Source organism: Oreochromis niloticus, linkage group LG3 (assembly GCF_001858045.2).
Source record: "Oreochromis niloticus isolate F11D_XX linkage group LG3, O_niloticus_UMD_NMBU, whole genome shotgun sequence".
Lineage (NCBI taxonomy): Eukaryota > Metazoa > Chordata > Actinopteri > Cichliformes > Cichlidae > Oreochromis > Oreochromis niloticus.
The window spans coordinates 3,505,943-3,525,780 of NC_031967.2; the positions used below are offsets into that span (position 1 = coordinate 3,505,943).

The 19,838-nt window shown below is 43.5% G+C and overlaps 2 protein-coding genes across 4 annotated transcripts; both read left to right on the top strand.

The window, feature by feature from the left end:
* The first annotated feature begins 214 nt into the window (after positions 1 to 214).
* rbm4.1 (RNA binding motif protein 4.1) lies at positions 215 to 4,685 on the top strand. 3 transcript variants are annotated; one of them, XM_005465382.4, is made up of 4 exons: positions 223 to 810; positions 1,807 to 2,230; positions 2,941 to 3,839; positions 4,022 to 4,685. In XM_005465382.4, the coding sequence occupies exons 2-3, from the start codon at positions 1,825 to 1,827 to the stop codon at positions 3,792 to 3,794; spliced, it is 1,260 nt and encodes a 419-aa protein (XP_005465439.1). In that variant the 5' UTR covers positions 223 to 810; positions 1,807 to 1,824; the 3' UTR covers positions 3,795 to 3,839; positions 4,022 to 4,685. The 3 variants fall into 3 exon arrangements, with proteins under 3 accessions (XP_005465442.1, XP_005465439.1, XP_005465440.1); XM_005465385.4 differs by lacking the exon at positions 2,941 to 3,839 and having other exon boundaries at positions 215 to 810; XM_005465383.4 differs by lacking the exon at positions 223 to 810 and adding an exon at positions 851 to 1,035 and having other exon boundaries at positions 2,941 to 4,685.
* A 1,879-nt stretch (positions 4,686 to 6,564) lies between these two features.
* On the top strand, positions 6,565 to 18,977 carry sf1 (splicing factor 1). Its single transcript, XM_013267335.3, is given in 14 exon segments — positions 6,565 to 6,826; positions 7,337 to 7,468; positions 8,966 to 9,041; positions 12,389 to 12,541; positions 15,076 to 15,165; positions 15,269 to 15,452; positions 15,578 to 15,693; positions 15,882 to 15,989; positions 16,076 to 16,268; positions 16,343 to 16,574; positions 17,320 to 17,484; positions 17,914 to 18,063; positions 18,066 to 18,212; positions 18,215 to 18,977. Coding segments are annotated over 14 exon segments (2,037 nt in total). The 3' UTR covers positions 18,244 to 18,977.
* The last annotated feature ends 861 nt before the right edge of the window (positions 18,978 to 19,838 follow it).

Genomic DNA, 19,838 nt, shown 5'->3' on the forward strand with positions numbered 1-19,838 from the left:
GGAGAAAAAAATACTAACCCCTTTTTCTTCATTGTGTTAAAATTGAGCACCGTACATTTGAATTCCATTTAAAAATGAGAGAGAAGTCACTGGGACAAGTCTGGAGAAATAAAAATTAATTTGACAAACCAAAACACAGCCTTATGTGCTGAGCCACGGTTTGAGTCATGTGTGTTTTCTGCTGCGGATGGTAGAGTATACAGGAGGAACCACTGTGCCCAAACGGGGATGGACCAGAACTAAATAGCACCCCTCTTTCTCTACGTTGTTATCAATAAGGTTTTCGTATCAGAACATATTGGACGAAACACACTGATACTAATATGTCTGTGGTAGTCCAGTTAACTTGAAAACATTGCTCCGTGAACAAAGGTGGGAGATGGGACCTCCAGGCTACAGATCCAGCTTTGAGTGGGCTGTCTCCCCGCATGAATGCAATCAAAGACCCAAAGATGTGATCATCCAGCGACTGTATGAAAGAACCATTTTCACTTTTGATCAGCGTGATTAGGTGCTAATCTTCCAAAGCAAGTCGGATTTCTTAAATGTCACTGTTCAAGTACTGATAATACATGTTTAGAAAAAACTATTTTACACGTAGTGAAGTCACGAAGTATATCCTCCATCTTGCCTATTCTCCCGCCTTGGTTTCCTTTGCTCTGTGTGTGGAGACGCCATGGCTTAGCTTTCGGTGCTAGCTAGTCCCTCCCAAAAAGCGCTAGCGGGGTTAGCTGTATGTATTTCCCTGCCAACGCGCTAGCCGCCATTTCATTCTCCGAGGGAGAAGACGAGGAGTGCGACTTCTAACAGGTATGAATCGTATTACCTCGTAATTGCGAGGAACAAAAATCGGTTGCGAAAATGATCCAGTGCACCACAGTTTCAGCTGCTCCAGAAGTGTTTGCTGTAAAAGAGATCTGCTAATCCAACATCCAAGCTACAGACTCGCGACTCTTGTAGTGAAGGCCGCAGCCTGACTGTTGTGACGTTATGTAAGAGTAGCTGACCAAAGCAGGCATAGTGTGGTGCGGTAATGTAAGTGTTTTCTGTCACGGTTTTGATGCACAGTGTAATCAGATAAACTGCTGTAATGTTATTTAGCGGTGCAGCTAACGACTTTTTTCGTCTGCGTGCTCAGTGACTGGTTAAGCGCCGCGCGGGCACTGCTGTGCCTGCTAATGGCTCGTTCGCGCTTTTCCTTTGGACTCTGCACACCACGCTGGCTCTTTGTAAACTCAACTAAAGATAGAAATGGTTCCGCTGAATCCAGTCCGCTGCAGCTTTGTCCGTTGGTCAGCTCCTTCGTCAAACTTTCATTGTTGCTCTTAAACTTTTGCCCAAAGAGCGCGTCTATTATGTTATTCTCCAGTTACCGTTCCGGGCCCATACAAGCTGATTGGCAGTATTTGATTACAGATAACCCCATGTCAGAATGCTGGCTTTGTTAGTAATGCTGCCATTTTATTCTGTGCCGACTGTTGCCCCCATTACATTATGTGGAGACTTTATAAGGACCCGTTAAACGGCTTTATATCATTAACTAGCAGGTCCTCACTTAAACATGCTGCAGGAAGTCTTTTCAATGGAAAAAAGTCCATAAAGTTTGAGTAGTGATTGCTCAGCATCACTCCTGAAACTGAAACTCTCTCTCCCACAACCTAAAGTACCTTGAGGCTACTGTTGTGATTTGGCGCTATATTAACAAAATTGAACTGAATAGCATTTTGTTAAATGAACTGGTAAAAGTTTCAATTCAGTCATCGCAGTCATGACGCTACTAATGCTGAAGTTCCTCTCTTCCTTTAGTGACGTGGACCCTGCACAATGGTGAAAATATTCATAGGGAACTTGTCCCCAGACACCACATCAGATGAACTTCGCTCTCTCTTCTCCCAGTATGGCAAGATTGCAGAATGCTCAATTGTCAAGAACTTTGGCTTTGTCCACATGGATGACAAAACGGAGGCAGAAGAAGCCATCCGCAACCTCCACCAGTATGAGCTGAATGGCCAGCCTATGAATGTGGAATTAAGTCGTGGCAAGTCAAGGGGATCCACCAAACTGCACGTTGGCAACATTGCCTGTACCAACCAGGAGCTGAGGGCCAAGTTTGAAGAGTTTGGCACTGTGTTGGAGTGTGACATAGTAAAAAACTATGCTTTTGTTCACATGGAGAGAATGGAGGATGCCATGGAAGCCATTAATCAGTTAGACAACACAGCTTTTAAAGGTGAACTCTTGGGCTGGGCTTGATGATTTAATTAAAGTCAGATTAAAGATGTAGTATCAATATTGTTTAATTCTGTTGTTGTGTTGATGGGCAAATTATTGCTCAAATGCAGGTAAGTAAAAAGAAAAAGAACTAAGGTAAGTTTTAATAATCAATTCCAACATAATTTTAAAGCTGGTATCCGTAATGTCTTTGGTAATATCCGCCTGTGTTGTGGACTTAAAGGGACACAGACTGGAATTTATGACTCACTCGTCAGGTAGACACCTGTTTTGTGGTTATTCCAAGTATCTCCGATTTGAAGTACATAGAGCGTACAAATCGGACCAAATGCATAGTCCTATTAAGGGCAGGATGAAAACGGACGTGATGTAGTCCTGTTCGTAGAACGTGGTGTTTGACACGCATTTATTCTCAGGATCATAAATCTCGGGTTGCGCCGGTGAGATCCACGTGAACTTCCGCAACACGGGTACAAGTTGAAATTGACGCTCACTGATCACATCGTATTAGTTACCTTTTGTTTTAGTAGTGGTTTAAGAAGCGTTTCAAGTTACGGATTTCAGCTTTAATAACCATATTTTTAGTGCTCAAATTATTAGGTATGTCTTCTTGCTACTGTTGGAATACAATGCAGCCTTTTAGCTGATTGATACAGGCAGGAAATATGAATGCAGCTATAAATCCTTATTGAGTCTTTTCTTTTTAAGGCAAACTGATGAGCGTGAAGCTTTCGACTAGCCGCCTGCGTACTGCGCCGGGAATGGGAGACAGATCGGGTTGTTATCGTTGCGGGCAGGAAGGCCACTGGTCCAAAGAATGCCCTCTTGACCAAAATGGCTACCACGGTTCAGAGCCAAAGTCTGATGGATACGATGCCTCGAGATTTGGCGGGCGGGGTCGCAGCAGGGGTTATCATCCGGACTTCAGTGGCGAACCAGATTACGGTGGCAGCTATGCTCCTGTGCACGGTTTTTCCCGAGGTTCCGGTCACAGCAGCAACATGGCAGGGTACAGAAGAGGTGCAGGCTATGAGGGTGCAATGAGGTATGGGCCACACCCGGGGTATGGCGTAAATGCTGCTGCTGAACATAGCATGGCTCAGATGTATGGCGGCGAGGCAGCATACAGGGGCAACGGCTCACTGTATGGCGCGTTCCCAGCCTACCCGGTGCGACGGTCGCCTTACGAGGAAAGAGATCCGTACGGGGTTGTGGACTACTACGAGAAGTACAGGGCCAATTCTTACGGAGGCAGTTATTTCGAGGAACGCCGCGCTGTCCCTTTGCCTGCTCCAGCAGCGTCCTCCTCCACGGCTATAATGAGGGAGCGTCTGCCTCCCTCTAATGTCAACCCATACGAGCGCCCTCCCCTCCCTCCTCCACCAGCCCCAGTCTCTTCATACTACGCACGTGACCGGAGTCCGATTCGGAGAGTTGCTGCCGAAGCAGATGGATATACTTATGAGCGTTCGCGCCTTTCTCCGGTGACCGCCCTCCCAAGAAGTTCTACCTATGAAAATCCGCGGGATCCCGGCGCGGAACGGGCACGGTATACATACTAGTGCTTGTCCCATGCAGTCAGGGCAGAGCTGATTTACAGTAAGCAGGTAGGCTAGCCGAAGTGCCATGTAAACGTCACACAGTGAATCTCATTGCTGTTGTTTGAAGCTAAAGTCAGCACTCTGTATGTGGGAGGGAGGGAGGGAGGGAGGGTGGGTGGTCACAGTAATGAGAACATTTAAGTCTAAATGGTTGGATACATTCACATTATGCTTTGATCTTCTTCCAGGTCCTAATTCACACTCCAGTCCAAACAGTGGCTCAGTTTCCCATCTCTCATTGTCTTGTAACATGCTGTGGTATAGCTGCAGTTTTGAAATGACTTAGCAAGTATGTAAAAGCAGGTCCAGCCTGATTCTTTATGTGACACTGCTACAACTGAATTTTTGCCCTTCTGAAAAAAAGATACATAGCCTGAACACATTACATTAGTGCATGGTGCTTATTGTAAAGGTGAGTCTTCTGTTAATAGAACTTAGTGTATTCAGCAGCTTCTAATGTATTATGTGCATTTTAGTGTATTTGTGTTAGTGGAAGTGCGCCTCATAACTGCAGCAACGGCTAAACAAATGTGAGTGCTTGAAGCCTGAAAACAAGGACCTTTTCTTCCTTCTCATGGTTCCACTTTTCTGTTCGGGGTCAGATGAAACCATTTGTGAAATTAAGATGGGAGAACTTTTTTTTTTTCTTAAGCATCGTGATTGATTTTTTTTCTTTTTTATTATTTTACTGACAGTAGGGACATTACTTAAATTCCATTGATTTCCATTGCTATGATAAATATGAGATACACATGTTCAACCTGTAGTAGTAATGCATTGACCTCAGAACCCTTTTTGTCTGTATTGATTTCTCACTATTAGATTATAATAAAAATCTGTCTAAAGTTTGTACTCTGTGACCTCTGTGTGTGGGTGTGTACGCTTACTATAAGATGTGAAATCGGCTGCAGAGTCCATCAGCCCGTGAACACACAAGTGAAGACTGGTGAAAGATCACCTTGCCCTACAGAGAATGATAAATGTAACTTGTGACATGAAATATGTCCTGACATGATAAACATTGACTTGGACATGTTTGTATATTAGAATCTGTGTTTGGCCAAGTTTGTCTGACTCCAGTTCACTTTGCTGTTTGTTTTTTTTGTTAAAGGGCAGTAAAAAAAACCAAAAAAAAAAAAAACCCTCTCGCTCCTTTACAAGTTACTGAAAGTCCTAAGAAACTATAATAAATTACAACTGGGCATGAGTGATAAATATAAGTAGGGAGAACCTAGTGCAACCCTGGATAATCTTAGACGCTCATTTTAATAGTGCAAAACTAAGCCACTGCTATATGATCTGAATGATAAAACGGTGGGTTATTTCTCAGTGTTCATCAGCATGATGGTTTTAGTAAACAGCGCTCTGTAGTGCCTCCTGAAGGAAGCAGTTGCGATGTGAAGGGTCTGCAGAGATGTTTTCTGGCCCTTTCCTAACACTGGGCCTGTACAGGTCCTTGATGGAGGGCAAATCAGTGCTGATGATCCTCCCTGCAGAGCTGATTGTCCACTGCAGTCTGAACCTGTCCTGCTTCATGGCTGACCCGAACGAGTCTGTATTATTATTGTTATTATGTATAATGTATAGTAATTTTAGTATTGACACTAGGCTGTATAAGTGAAATTAACACTGCCAACTTTCACACATTATGTGGTCTGTCCCACCAAGGGGGAGAGAATTTTACAGTAGCCGGAGAGTACTGTGAGGGTCATGTTTTTCAATTTTTCCAGTCCATTCAATACCATCAGGCCGTCCCCCCTGGGTGATAAGCTGAAAGTGATGCCTTCAGATTCACCCCCTACACTGCAAACTTCAGCCAACCTGCCATCTTCAGAAGTTTTCTGATGACGCTGCGATGGTTGGATGCATCAGTGAGGAGACCGACTACTGAGTTGTGGTGGACTCTTTTGTCATGTGGTGTGAGCAGAGTCATCTGCAGCTCAACGTGACAAAGATCACAGAATTGTTTGTAGACTTTAGGGGGGCCAGGAAACCTGTGACCCCTGTTTCAATCCAAGGGGTCGATGTGCGCATTGTGGAGGACTATAAATACCTCAGAATAGGTTAAAACACCACTGCTCTCTACAGGAAGGGCCAGAGTCATCTCTATTTTCTGCTGTTTTTCTTCTATTGTCTTCCTATCAGCTTGAAGCAATCTGGTTATTTTTCTGCTTTCCACTGGCATCAACAAGGCCTTTCCCCTAGAGAACTGATGCTCACTGGATATTTTCTTTTTTCCGTAATATCCTGTGTAAGCCTCAGAGAGAGAGGTTGTGCAGGAAAATCTCAGCAGTTTGTGAAACACGCAGACCCCATTCAGAGTCTCCTAATCACCTTTCTTCCCTACGCTGATGCTAGGTATGAATTTCAGGAGGTCGTCTCCATGTATTAATGCACAGACTTGGAGCCGGTGAGCGTATAGACACGTTATAGTTGCGATTTGTTGCCTGTTAAAGTGGTATCAAAATATAGGAGAGTGACATTTTTCAGCCAATCAGTTTTCAGAATGAGAGACGCAGGGAGCATTGGTCTGACCAATAGGAAACTTTCTTACTGCGACGGCCCGTCCCACGTCCGAAGGATTAACCTTTGTGATTTTCTGTTGGGCGCCATTTTGATTGAAGTATTGTGTGGGATCTTCAGCAGGAAGCACTTTGTCAGCTATTTACACACATTTAAGCCTGAGCTGACTGATCGCTCATACTGATTGAGCCATTTAAGTAATTCGAAAATGGCGACGGGAGCAAATGCAACTCCATTAGGGAAGTTGCACCCGAGTATTGGCGCTAAACGAGCCTTTGATGCCGGGCCTGGTGCGGGGAACGGGCTGATGCCAACACCGGGGCCGCCCGGGTCCTTTCCTTCTCTACAAGGCTTCCAGCCTTCGATGCCAAGCGCATCTTTTCCCCAGTCTCATCAGTTCAACCCGGGGACAAGTTTTTCGAGTCAAGCTCAACAGCAATCTGCTGCGGGGAGCGGAATGGCTAAACCTGGTAAGTTAAGCGAGCTGAAGCTAATCCCTGTAGCCCTCAACGCGGCGTTAGCGAGCTGAAGCTAACGACGTTAACCAACATGGGTGACGAGCCCTGGCCTGAACGGCATGGATAAGGAGCCGCTAAAGTTGGTTAGTAAACGATAGTGGTTGGTGTTTGTTGGTCCAGGTTGCCCTCTTCTGACCTGACGGTTTAGTTAACGAGGGTTAATAGTGAAGTCTGGCGAAACGACAGCTCTCTGCCTGACGGTATGTTTTATCCGTAACAGTGCATTGCCTCGCTTTTATACGTAAACCTCATCAAGGCCATCCATAACCGACTGCCTTTCTCTAAATCGCACATGAGAGAGGAGTAGCTGATAGAGCCGAAACGAGGAGTAACGTGATCACCACGTTGCCGTTCTACTGCATTTAATCTCGAAATACAGTGGCTCCATCAATGCCGTGAAGGGCGGTAGAGCTGGCGTGCATCATGTAATGTTTCACCGGCATGCTGTGTTTTTCGCGGTAGATTTCGGCCAGAAGAAGCCAAGAAAGAAGAGTCGTTGGAGCAGCGAGACGCCTGATCAGAAGACCGTCATACCGGGCATGCCCACCGTTATCCCACCCGGACTGACCCGGGATCAGGAGAGAGCATATATAGGTAAATATTGAGTTGATGATAATGAAACATGTAGTTTCTTGTATTATGTGTCTAGTAAATTACTTGTTTGGGGTTTAGGTTTCCCTGCCAGTAATAATTTTATCCTGTTTACCGAACTGCCAACAGTTAGAGCTTCTAAAGACACCCATTACACATTCTGGTTCCAGTATGTTTACTCTAACACGATGGGACATTTTGCTCCAGCTGTTGTCTTTTCTGAAGAGCAATGATTACTTTATGATTGAAAATGTTAAGTTGACTTCTTTGTAATGGAGGCTTAGTGGTGGTGCTGCATAGTGTTATAGTTTGCATACCATTGGGCACCCATTAGCAAGAGGAGTAGATTGTTAAACACCACTGCTTGCAGATATCTGTCCTCAGCTGCAGGTCACTGCTCACTGTCTTGCCTGATCCCCTACACATCATCAGTTTTGTTCCTGTGCATGGAGGAGTTAATCATAGTGTCCTAACATTGCTGAAGAATGCTCTGTTTATTTTGGTTTGAAGTGTGAGCAATGCTGCTTCAATGGCAAATGAGTCCAGTGAGTTTAAAAAAGACAAATTGTTGTTTTTGTGGGCACTGCAAATTGGGAAATGCTTAACGACTGTGTGCGCGCTCTGATTTTGGCCTGTCCCAAAAACATTGATCATAAAAAGTCCTTTTGAACCACACATGCCTTCCAGCAGCAGTGTAACACCAACATACTGCCTTCACAGGCCCTCAGCGGGTGTTCTGAAGCAGACCAATCCTTTCTGTCAAAAACTAACATCATTATTGATGTTGTACACTCATTGGTAATGGTTGATCTTGGTATGTAAACATTCATTTGTGCCCACCCTCTGTCGTCACACTTGTTATTTTTCCTCATTCAGTAAAGCCCCAAAAACATTGTGAGGGAAGATTTAAAGATGAAGCACAAGTCACTGGCCCTGTATTATTCTTCTCAATAACCCAGACTAATAGTTTCAGTGCCAGTGAATCTGTGTGTTTGGTGTATTTCATCACAGCTTTCATAATGTGCATTAGATGACTGACTGATTTCATTGCCTTTGGAATGATCCCCTCAGTGTTAGATCTGTGGAGTGACTGCGACTGACTTTATAAAAACAAATAGCCAGCGTATCCTCAGATGTTTAAGATTTAAGCACTGTTCATGCAATTAATTAAAGAGTCTTATATACGGTAGGTATTTTTAGGAGTCGTGGAGTTAACGGACACATTGACGTTCGACAGGGAAGATGTTAGACTTTTTCATGCTAATGTAAACGACCTCTAGGACTTGCTGGTAATGTGTGCTTCTGATGATGTAATGCTTTAGAGTCTTACCAGATGTTTATTTGATCTTCCTTTTGTATTTAACAGACTCACCGTTTGTCTTTACCTCAGTAATGAATGAGATAGTGCTCCAATGTGCAGAGCATTGTCTCTCTGTTGTTATTGTGGTAATCAAATTTCTCTCCATCCTTGTTTTTCTTTCCTAACCTGAATTCTTCCAGTCCAACTGCAGATTGAAGACCTGACTCGTAAACTGCGTACAGGAGACCTGGGAATCCCTGTTAACCCTGAGGACAGGTCGGAAAAAGATTAAATCCACGAACAGTAACACTTTCTCTACCTTCTTGACTTTTTGGAAGACATGTTCAGAGTATATGTGGTTGTTAGCCTACAACTCTAGTATTAGCTGAAGGATGTAGTTTAGTGAAGGACAGTGTTGTTTAGACTGTTTGAGTTCTTCATATTTCCATTTCCTGTTGCTAGAGGAGAATTGATATATATGAACGTATTTCTAAAGACTGCTCATCCATCACCACTTAGTACACATGACTACTAGTTTCAGCACTTCTCTATACATGTAGTGATTGTCTAGAATTGGTAATGGTACATTTTTAAAAGTAAATTTAAATTTTCTTTGAGTAAACTGGAGAGTGATTAACAGAACTCCACTGTTACACTGTCTCCTGTAAAACAACACAAGTGGAAATGTTTTTACTCAAGACGGAGAAGCTGTGTTTGTAATTACACTGAAATGAAAGAATTGTAATAGAATGGACAGCCAAAAGCAAACCTTAGTCAAATTTGAAATTTGACGCAAACAGAAAGTTCCTTCATGACAGGTGAAACATTTGTTTAACAAAAACACAATCAAAGTACACGTTGTGGCTGCTGCTGCTTTTTTGGAAACCAAGCTTTGACAAAGGTGTTTGCTCTAAACTCAGCAGCTGCCATCAGCACAGGAACACTGTAAGATGTGCTTCATGGTACCAGAAAAGTGATTGAATGGTCCCTTTGATTTGTTTCTGTCACAGAAATCTGTACAAGCTTATGTGAATTGTTTCATTTGAATGAAATTACAACCACTGTTTTGATCTTGAGTAAAAAAAAGAAAAAAAAAAAAGGCCAACACATTCTCACTCCTCTCTCTCTGACCTTTCTATACATTTTTATAAATGGCTGTGCTTGTTTGCGACCTTTGGTTTCACATGTTACCAGGCTGACAAACTTTAGTGTTTTCCATCCTGATACAGATTGAAGATAGCGTCCTCATAATGCTATTGCTAATGGTGTGTAGTTCATATATAAACTCAGTGATCCTCTTCTTCACATTTTCAGGTAAAGTCAGTGTTCCACATTAACTAGCTATAACTCAATAGCTGCATTTATGATATTTAGTCTCCTTATTGTAAAATGTTGGATTTTGACTCATTAAAGTTCACTTTTTATATTTTGGACCTAATTGACAGCTGTAACTGTATTGTTAACAAAAGAAACAAAAACAGTGGCTGCTCACTTTCTTCCAGTGCTCACCACAGGAGATGGAGCCACTGATTTAAGCCTAACGCCATTTCTGTTGCAGCCCTCCCACTTTTGAACTTTGTGCGTTACATGAGCGTATAAACCACTACACTGTGCAGCTGCATATGTATTTAATTAGTATATTTTATACCCAAATACAAATATGAGTTAATACCATCACAGAGACTTTAGTGGTAGGTGTGTGTCCCTCTTACACACACCCACCCCTGAAGGCCACAGTAAAGAACACGAGGGGGAGGAGAGGTCACGTATTAAAAGCTATGAGCCATTCAGAAGAGTTACTAGTTTGCTACTTATTAAGTTAATGTAAGTTCAGTAATGTAGCTAAGGGTTTACATGACTGACATCAACCCCAAATAGGTCTGATATTATTTTGAATACATAAACATCCACACAGATGTTTGGAAAGTGAGCTTTTCCTAGGTATTGCGTTTCATTCCTCAGTACACTGCAGAGACGGTGGGAGTGAGAATAAGTTGAAGGATTTAAAGGGCTTAAAAACCAACTTTCCATAGTCGACTATAAGCTTTAGAGCTGTCCTAACAAGGGTATCTAGCTAGTCACTGCCAGACTCCTTCTATTGGATGCTTGGCAGTTTACTTAACACAGCCGTTGCTTCAAATTTAAACCTGTAGTATTTCTGCACACTGCTTATTTTGTGTCTGCAGTAGGGGGCTGTCTGGATATGTGAATGCTATAATTCATGTGTAAAGATTTTCCTATGACACAGGTCGGGCTAGTGTACAAATAAGTTTGCATATTGATTTATTTCACATCTTGGGTTTGACTCGAATTGGCTCATTTTGAAAAGATGGGTACTAAATGCACACGAGCACCAAACTACTGCTTTGTCTTACTTTATTTCACATACTTATTTTGGTCCATTGTTGCCAGTGACTCAGCCCATGGCATGAAGCCTACTTGATCCCAGTGATCCAACTGGGCTTTGTGTTGGAGTGAACAAGTGATCTGTTGCTAGCCCTCTCTGGTTTTCCCCTAATGAGGCTGTGAACATTTCTGCCCAGGAAGGAGGAGGATATTCTCAGTTTTCCCTCTGGATTTTGAGGTCTGGAGGAAAACTGACACAAATGTATGTGTTCTTGGAAAGCCAATGGCTGCCTTAGAGTGTGTGAAGTTGACCTTTGCTAGGTAGCGTCCCGGTCACCTGTGCACTGTATATAGTTTTTCTCATCATAATCAGACATTTCCACAGCTGTCCAAAACTTGAATGCAGAGCTGCAGAAGCTTTAGAAATCACTTCCCAATCTAATGTGACCAACTTGGGAGGTGTTTCAGGTTGTCAGCGTTGGAAGTTTGAAGCGTAAAATGAATTTTTTTTTTTCTCACTCGTCACGTGGACACATGTGGCTCTCTGATGGGAGAGCGTAGGAAAAGGTGGATATCTAATCTTAATTCCTTTTCTCTAACCCAAATTACCCCACATCAACCTAACCCTTTTTCAAGCACAGAGCCTCCTTAACGCAGTACCACAGGTTTTCAGCATCCAAGGGGAGGCACGGACCTCTTCCACCACGTCAGCACCAAGCAACTCTCACAGCCAGCGTTTCTGCTTAGGATTGCAAATTTTGCTTTGGTTTGTTTTCTTGCCTCCAACTTTGCTTTCTTGTAGGCCAACAATCCTGTATGCAGGTTGAAGTTATGGCCGTGTATTTTATTTTTTCTTCTTGGTTGATACCCCTCCAGAGTATTTGTTTACTGCCACTATACAGCTTTGGTTGCTACGTTTTTCTTTTGTTTTTTTCTTTTTTTGTTTAAAAAAATTATTTATTTTTTGACGTCAGAATGGACTTCAGTCTTTGAAATGGCAGTGCAGAGTTCCTATATAGGTTTCTTTTGTTTAAGTTTGCTGCTACTGCTGCACTGGCCATGAGTCAGAGTCCATCTGAGGTTCTCTCAGTAGAAACAATTACATTTTTAAAAAAGTCTCAAAGTTTATTATTTTTTTTAAAGATTCACTGATTGAGATTCTTTTATTGTTAAAGTCTTAGTCAGCTGTAGGGAGCCTGTGTGATTGTTATTGGCAGAGCTTTGCTGGTAGGAGGGTGTTGATGATGTCTGTCTTGTCTTTTGTCTGCCGCTCTCAGGTCTCCTTCTCCTGAGCCCATCTACAACAGCGAGGGCAAGAGGTTAAACACCCGCGAGTATCGCACACGAAAGAAGCTCGAGGAGGAGCGTCATGCGCTTATCACTGAAATGGTTGGACTCAACCCTGACTTCAAGCCTCCTGCAGACTACAAGTATGATTATCTTTTTTTTTTTCTTTCACCCCATTGACTGTATTCTTAAATTTTTGTTTCGTTTTGTGTTCATTTATCCGATAAAATAAAAGGCTGGCGTTTTATCTGGGAAGCCAGTTTGATGGGGGACAGAAAAAACAACATGCGGCATACGGTTTTTTAATGGGGGGACACTGGTGCGATGTTGGTAGAAAAAAGTAAATAACAAATGACCAATTGACCAGATGGTTAAATACTGATGTTAGTGTGAGTGTGTATCCCAAATAAGGTAACTGTTACTAACTGTTAACGGTTGGATCGAAGATGTTATAATGCCCCCCTCTGTGTCTGTGATGAGAAGTTGCAAACAGGGAAAGTTGATAAGTTAATGGATGAAGCTTTGCAAAAGCAGTGTTCTGCTGTAGTTTGGTGCAGAAAATTAGCAGTTGCATGTAGGCTGTGTCACAGGAAAGTTGCCTGAAGCAAAGTCTAACCACACTCTCCACAGGTGTGTTTATGCTACCTGCAAAGGAACAAAGGCGCTAATGTCAGCAAATTAATCTAATGTTGCATGCGTGTGCAATATTCCCTGTGGTGCAAATTGTTGCAGATTTAAGCAGCAATTTGTGACAATTGGTCCTTGAAAAATGTGAGGAACAGTTTGGGGTCGCTCTTAAACACACAAGCAGTACTTGGACAGTATTTAACCCCATCGTACTTTTAGACTAGTCTCCCTCTCTGTACTATATTAGCTTTTTATTCTCTGGGAACAATATGACAAAACAACTGAAGGAATAAGGTTAGAGGGGGCATTGAGTGAGAGAAGCAAAAGATTTAATTTTCATCCATCTATCCAAACGGTTCACTAGGTAATGTGTCCTCTGGGCCATGGGGCCATTGGTAATGTCAGACCCTGATGGTTAGATGAGATAATCAGTCAGCCTTATGTTTAGATGTTAAACTGCCTGGATCACAGTTTGCAGCTTGCAACACATTTTCCATGAGGATCTGTTTCTGTAGGTACGGCATCAATTTGTTAAAGATGGGGAAATGATGTTCAGAATAAGGATGTGTGAGTCTAATTGTCACTGTTGTCACTAGTCATTGGTACCAGATGTCCTTCAATCTGTCCATTATTGTTTGTTAAACAATTCTCAGATTTAACTCTGTATCTGAGTGTTTCTTAGTTTTATATTAGTCGGTTAGTCTCTTTTTTTTTTTTTCTTCTTTGTTTAGTCGATTAAGAAATTAGTCAGCACAAACATCCCGGTTCAGAGCTGAATTAAGTTCAGTCCTTGATCTTTCTCCAAGTATGTAATATGTAAATGCAGATTTGCATATTGAAAAGCCTTTCCAAGCTTTTTGCAGTCAGACTGATAAAAGTATTAGCCTTTGCCACATGTTGTCATTTTGTACTTAACATAATGTAAGATGTAGGGCTGCAACGTTGAGTATCTTTGCTTCGATGCTTCGTATAACACGGCTCTATAGCACGATATTGTCACCATGGAAACACAAACAGTTCAGTTTTATCTATACAGCGCCAAATCACAATAAGAGTCAGCTCAAGGCGAGCGTTTCATCCACATTTGCAACTATAAAAGCACCTGCAATTCCAATGTATTTAGGAGCAACATATGAATAAATAGCCTGACAACATAAAGCCCACGCAGCGTTCAGGCTGGCAGAGTTTAGTGTGGAGCTGGAGTCTGTTTACACACTGCGAAAAGCAAAGAGGCGGTCGTGTTACCGAGACGATGAGCTCAGGTAGCGTGAAAGGAAATGTGTTTCTAGTCTGAAACAGCGGCGCTGTTCCTGCAATCACCATTAAAACCTTTAATGAGACAAAGCTAGTGGAAGTCCTTCAGACTGTCTGTCAGAGCAGACGGTGGATGGAAGTTACTGCTGTGATAAAGCAGGACTTGAGCAGAACTGTAGTGTTCTAACAGTTATAGCTGCAATTTGTGTTTAGGTAATGTGTGATGAATGACAGCAGTTCATTGTAAAGAAGGATATATCAGATGCCTTTGGTTTTGTTTGTATTAGTAGTTGCAGAAGCCTGGAAGCTAAATGATAAAACATTATTTGTTTTCTGGTCTACATTGTTATTAGTGCCATTAGCACAAATTTGAATCTATCGCCCACTGCTACCTCACAAACCATCTGAGTCCAGTGAACTCCTGTTAGGGTCAATACGTCGTCATGTGCATTAACACATACAAAAGAATGATGTGTCATCAGAAAGTAATTTTTATGCATTAATTGTGAGAATGAGAGCATTTGACTCTGTCTAGTAACAATGTGGTTTCAGTTTAGTTTTCTTCTTCAGTGGTCTCGGTCTCATCAGTGATTGGAGTCCATCTGCTTTGTGCTTTAAGTTGTATCTTCATGACTCTGTGGACAGTACACACTTTCCTCCTGTAGAGCAGCCCTACTGCGAATGCAGACGGTCTCACACTGTAGGATTTTCCATGCTAATTGCTGTTGATCTAAATACTGGGTTGGCTCTTAGGACATTTAGCAAGCTAAATGCTTTACCTTGTTGTGTTCTCCAGGCCTCCAGCCACCAGAGTCAATGACAAAGTTATGATCCCTCAAGATGAATACCCTGAAATCAACTTTGTTGGTCTGCTCATTGGACCCCGGTAAGTTCACTGCCATCTTAAAGTCATGCAGTTTGTTTGACGTGCTTTCATACTGCAACTGAGGGGGGAAGAAAGAGTTTCTCACCTTTGTTTTTCCTCCCAGTGGTAATACATTGAAGAACATTGAGAAGGAGTGCTGTGCCAAGATTATGATCCGGGGGAAAGGGTCTGTGAAGGAGGGGAAGGTTGGTCGAAAAGATGGCCAGATGCTGCCAGGGGAGGACGAGCCTCTGCATGCCCTGGTCACTGCCAACACGATGGAGAACGTCAAGAAAGCTGTGGAGCAGGTTGGAGCACCTCGTGATCGTGTTCATTATATGAAGATGTTTAGCATCAGTTTGTTAAATGTAATTAATGTATACTTTGGGGAATATATACTGTGATATTAATGGTGTGACATGTGTGTCCACAGATTCGTAACATTTTGAAACAAGGCATTGAGACGCCCGAGGATCAGAATGACCTAAGAAAAATGCAGCTCAGGGAGCTGGCCAGACTCAATGGCACACTGAGGGAAGACGACAACAGGTCTGTGACACTGCCCAGGCTTTATGCACAATCACTCCTTATTTGTTATAACACGAGGAGCCACCTGGTCATTTAAATACAGAATGAGCCAGAATAGAAATCAAGGATGGATTTGTCCCATCCTCCAATGCACTTGTTCTGATGTTGAAATCTCCGGTCACCATGCTTATTGTCTCTTGTATCCACAGGATTCTTCGTCCTTGGCAGAACTCTGAGCCACGCAGCATTACTAACACCACCCTCTGCACTAAATGTGGTGGAGCCGGCCATATCTCCTCAGACTGCAAGTACAGCAGGTGACAATGTGCTGAGTGTCCAGACTTGAGCTGAACTCCCGACTCTACTCAGCTGAATTGTGTAACGACGTGTGCTTCTTTTACAGCTCGTTTGCTGCACACAGAGCAACTGGTGGAGAGCCCCCTCAGTCAGCTCAAGACAAGGCTCGTATGGACAAGGAGTATCTGTCTCTCATGGCTGAGCTGGGGGAGGCCCCTGTCCCAACGTCAGCCGGAGGACACACCAGCACCCAGGGCGCACCTCGGGCTGCAGGCCCCAACAGCACCCAACCTCCACCGGTTAGTTGGGACACACGTGGTTCTCTGTGCTCGTCGTGTAGAGCTGTGTCTGAAATTCTCTGTGTGTTCAACAGAACCGGCCTCCGTGGATGAGTTCTGGTCCAGCTGAGAGCAGGAACTTTCACGGCATGCCCGGAGGGCCCGGGGGCCCCGGTGGTCCTGGAGGACCTCACAGTTTCCCTCCGCCGATGCCCAGCATGGGAGGACCGCCTATGCCTCCCAACCCCAATGGCTTGCCTCCACCCTGGATGCAGCCCCCTCCTCCTCCCATGGGCCAGGGACCTGGACCGCATGGACACCCAATGGGTAAGAGCAGATCCAAAATATACAATAGTGAGTTTAGTGATGACGTATGAACCCTGCTTCAGGTCCAAGCTACTCTGCGTTTATTAAGGCTGTCGTGTATTTAACATGTTTTATGCGATTTGCACTTTTATTGAGTGGAAAAAGGTTAGCGTTCATCCTCCAGCTTCACTGTGTTTATGTTATGTTAACATAGCTGTGTCGCTAGCGATCACGTAGCCCAACTTCAGTAACCCTACAAACGTCACTGCTGTTTAGTTTTCTGTCTTCATTTATGTTAGCTAATGACGTCAGACTTAAAGACCGGATACTGCCAACAAAAATCAGTGTATGGAGGATTAAATGCTGCATGGTGGTGACTCACCAAAAACCTGATAAGAGTACAGTTTGGGTAAAAGGCTAAGACCTGGTGACCCATACAGAGCCAGTGATGTTCCACAGATGGCAGGGAGCTGGCACAGGTTGGACTCTAATGAAGGCTTTGAGATTTTTCAAGTCGAGTTCCTGAGACGTCTCATGAAAACTAATGAACTCTGTGTAAGATTCAGTTCACCTCCGGAGTTCTTTGTGTCCTACTTAAGTTGCTTTGAAGAGTGTTTTATTGTAAAGACTTTCCAATATTGAAGAGGTCAAACGCAAAGAAGCGTCTGAGCGTCTGCTGTATTAGAAAAGCACCCAGAGCTTTACTGTAGAAAATTTGCAAAATAAAAAAAACAAACCAACCCAAACTTACATGCTTTTGTTGTAGGTCTGCTGCCACCTCCAATGGGTATGATGCCACCTCCACCTCCTCCCCCAAGCAGCCAGCCACCTCCTCCCCCTTCAGGTCCTCTGCCACCTTGGCAACAGCAGGCTCCACCTCCCCCTCCAACCAGCAGCATGGCAACTAGCACACCACTGCCCTGGCAACAGAGTAAGAGCGCACAAAAGCTTTATTGAGAAAACTTTGTGGTTCAGCACACACACAGCTCTTTTATACGTCAGTGGTTTCAAAACTGGTTCCTGTGTACACTCAAACGAGAGATAGTGTGTTCACTGTGTAATCTATAACAAAATGGCTTCATTTTTTTGGTTTCTGGGGGGGGCTGTCACCCAAAGAAGAGTGTTGTCCTTGGTGTGTTGATTTGACTGAGAGTTTATCACCGAATCAAACAGATAGGCAATGCATATTTGCAATATGTCTTTGTCCTTCCGCACACACAAAGACGTGAACTGCTAAACATACTCAGCTTACCTTATTCACAGAGCTGTGGAGACTCTATGCATAAGGAGCTTATCTGTGAATGTGCAGCCTTTATTTGTGCCTACAGTTCATTTCCATGTGTCCCCTGCTCTCTTACAGACACCACCACCACATCTAGCCCCGCCACCGGCACCCTGCCTCCATGGCAACAGCCCCAGCAGCCTGCAGCCTCTGGAGCCCAGCCCCCGCCACCCATGGGTACCCCGTCCATGGTGCCTCCTCCACCTGGGGTCCAGCCCCCACTGCCCCCGGCGCTCCACCACCACCACCTCCTCCTCCTCCAGGCTCCACGGGCGTGATGTATGCCCCACCACCGCCTCCACCACCCATGGACCCCTCTAACTTTGTCACAATGATGGGGATGGGGGTACCGGGCATGCCCCCTTTTGGCATGCCTCCTGCCCCCCTCCCCCTCCCCCTCAGAATTAAGTGTGGGTCAGAGGAATGGTCACCATGTACCCATAGACTGAAGTCTGTGCTCACAGAAATGTAACCAGTGCTTTATTTTTTATGGATCCATGATGTTGTGAACAGTGACAGGCTGTGATTGTTCACTCTGTAACTTAATTCCACTTCTTGTCGCTGTTTTTAACGTTTGTGTGGACACGGCGCTCGGCCCATGTGTACAGTGTCCCTCTCTGACTGCCATAGTTTGTTACATAAGTACAGTTATGACTCAGCCAGCCAGCACCAGGTTTAATGTATGTGAAGACTTGCCTGTCATTGGCTTTAATATATCAGAGTTCAGCTTGCATGATCCATTCAGACAGCTCATTCTGTTTAAAGTGACACATTTCTACTCTGACCTGCTCCCCATCTTCGCTTTGAGCTGGACAAGATGAATATTTTTGTATGCAACATAGGAAGTGTACCTTAGTTGCGTAAAACCTTTGTAGTACTAAGATTGTTTTCCAGGGATTCCTGTGGTTTTAATTTTCTTCTTTGGCCTGGGTCTTGGCGGTGACACCGAGCTTTGTGCCCCCTGCACTAATCGACTGCTCAGAAGATCCTCGTTCATGTATCTGCTGTGATTAGACGCTGTGTGCAGTGTTAGTGTTGCTTCTGTTTGACTTATCTGAGTAGAAAATTGTTCATTTCTGGAGTCCACCGTGTAATGTTAGCCTGAATTAATGTTGGTTTCATATTAAACTGATCCATGTCAACTTGTTGTTTCTCCTTTTATGGATGTCAGCCCTTTGTTTCAGAAAGCTTTTCTTTCCCCCGAGAGGAGGTCCTGTTGGCCACCTCATTAAAGTGTTACATAATGTGGTCTGCTTAAAAGAACATGGCCTTAAAAATGCTGTGCAGCTCGTGTCCCCATCCTGAAGCAACTTTCTTTGAACAGCCTAAATTTATATTCAGAAAAATTAGCTTCAGCTACCAGTTGATAGTACATGTTGGCTTGTACAATCCTGACTATGACTGTGCTGTGCTATAGTCTCCCCACACATACTCTAAGTGTTACTGTCAGCCTATGGAGTCTGGGTAGGGTCAGCTCTGACCTTACTCCTAAATATGAGGCTTAATAAATATGAGAAATGTTGACAGGATTACAGATGAGTTGGATTGGACTGTGGAATTTTACTCAAAGAGAGCTCTGTCCTCTGAACTATTCAAAGTTTAAACCATGTAATCTCAATTTAATCTGTTTTTCATTTGTAATCTTTGCCATTTGGGTAATTTATAATTTGATTACTTCATATTATTATTGTTAATATTTGTTTATAATGGAGCACTGTAACGAAAAATAATTTCCCCTAGGGATCAATAAAGTATTCTGATTCTGATTACATGTAAACCGTTTTACTGTGGGTCACGTGATGAGATTAGCCTGAAGACTTGAAGGTGAGGTTTCCTGCAACCCTGACCACCTGACCTTGGAGAGAGAAAACTCGGTACTTGTTCAGTTTATGACACTGAATTTAAACTCAAATTTCTTCTTGGTTTGATCTTTCTGCCTCTGGTTTAAAGCTTTCAATGTGCCCATAGACGCACCAAATATGTTTTATTCTTATTGTGCGACT

Coding starts and splice junctions, on each gene's coding strand:
- rbm4.1 (XM_005465382.4), top strand. CDS start 1,825: ATGGTGAAAATATTCATAGGGAACTTGTCCCCAGACACCACATCAGAT. Junction 2,231..2,940: donor AGACAACACAGCTTTTAAAG/GTGAACTCTTGG, acceptor TTTCTTTTTAAG/GCAAACTGATGAGCGTGAAG.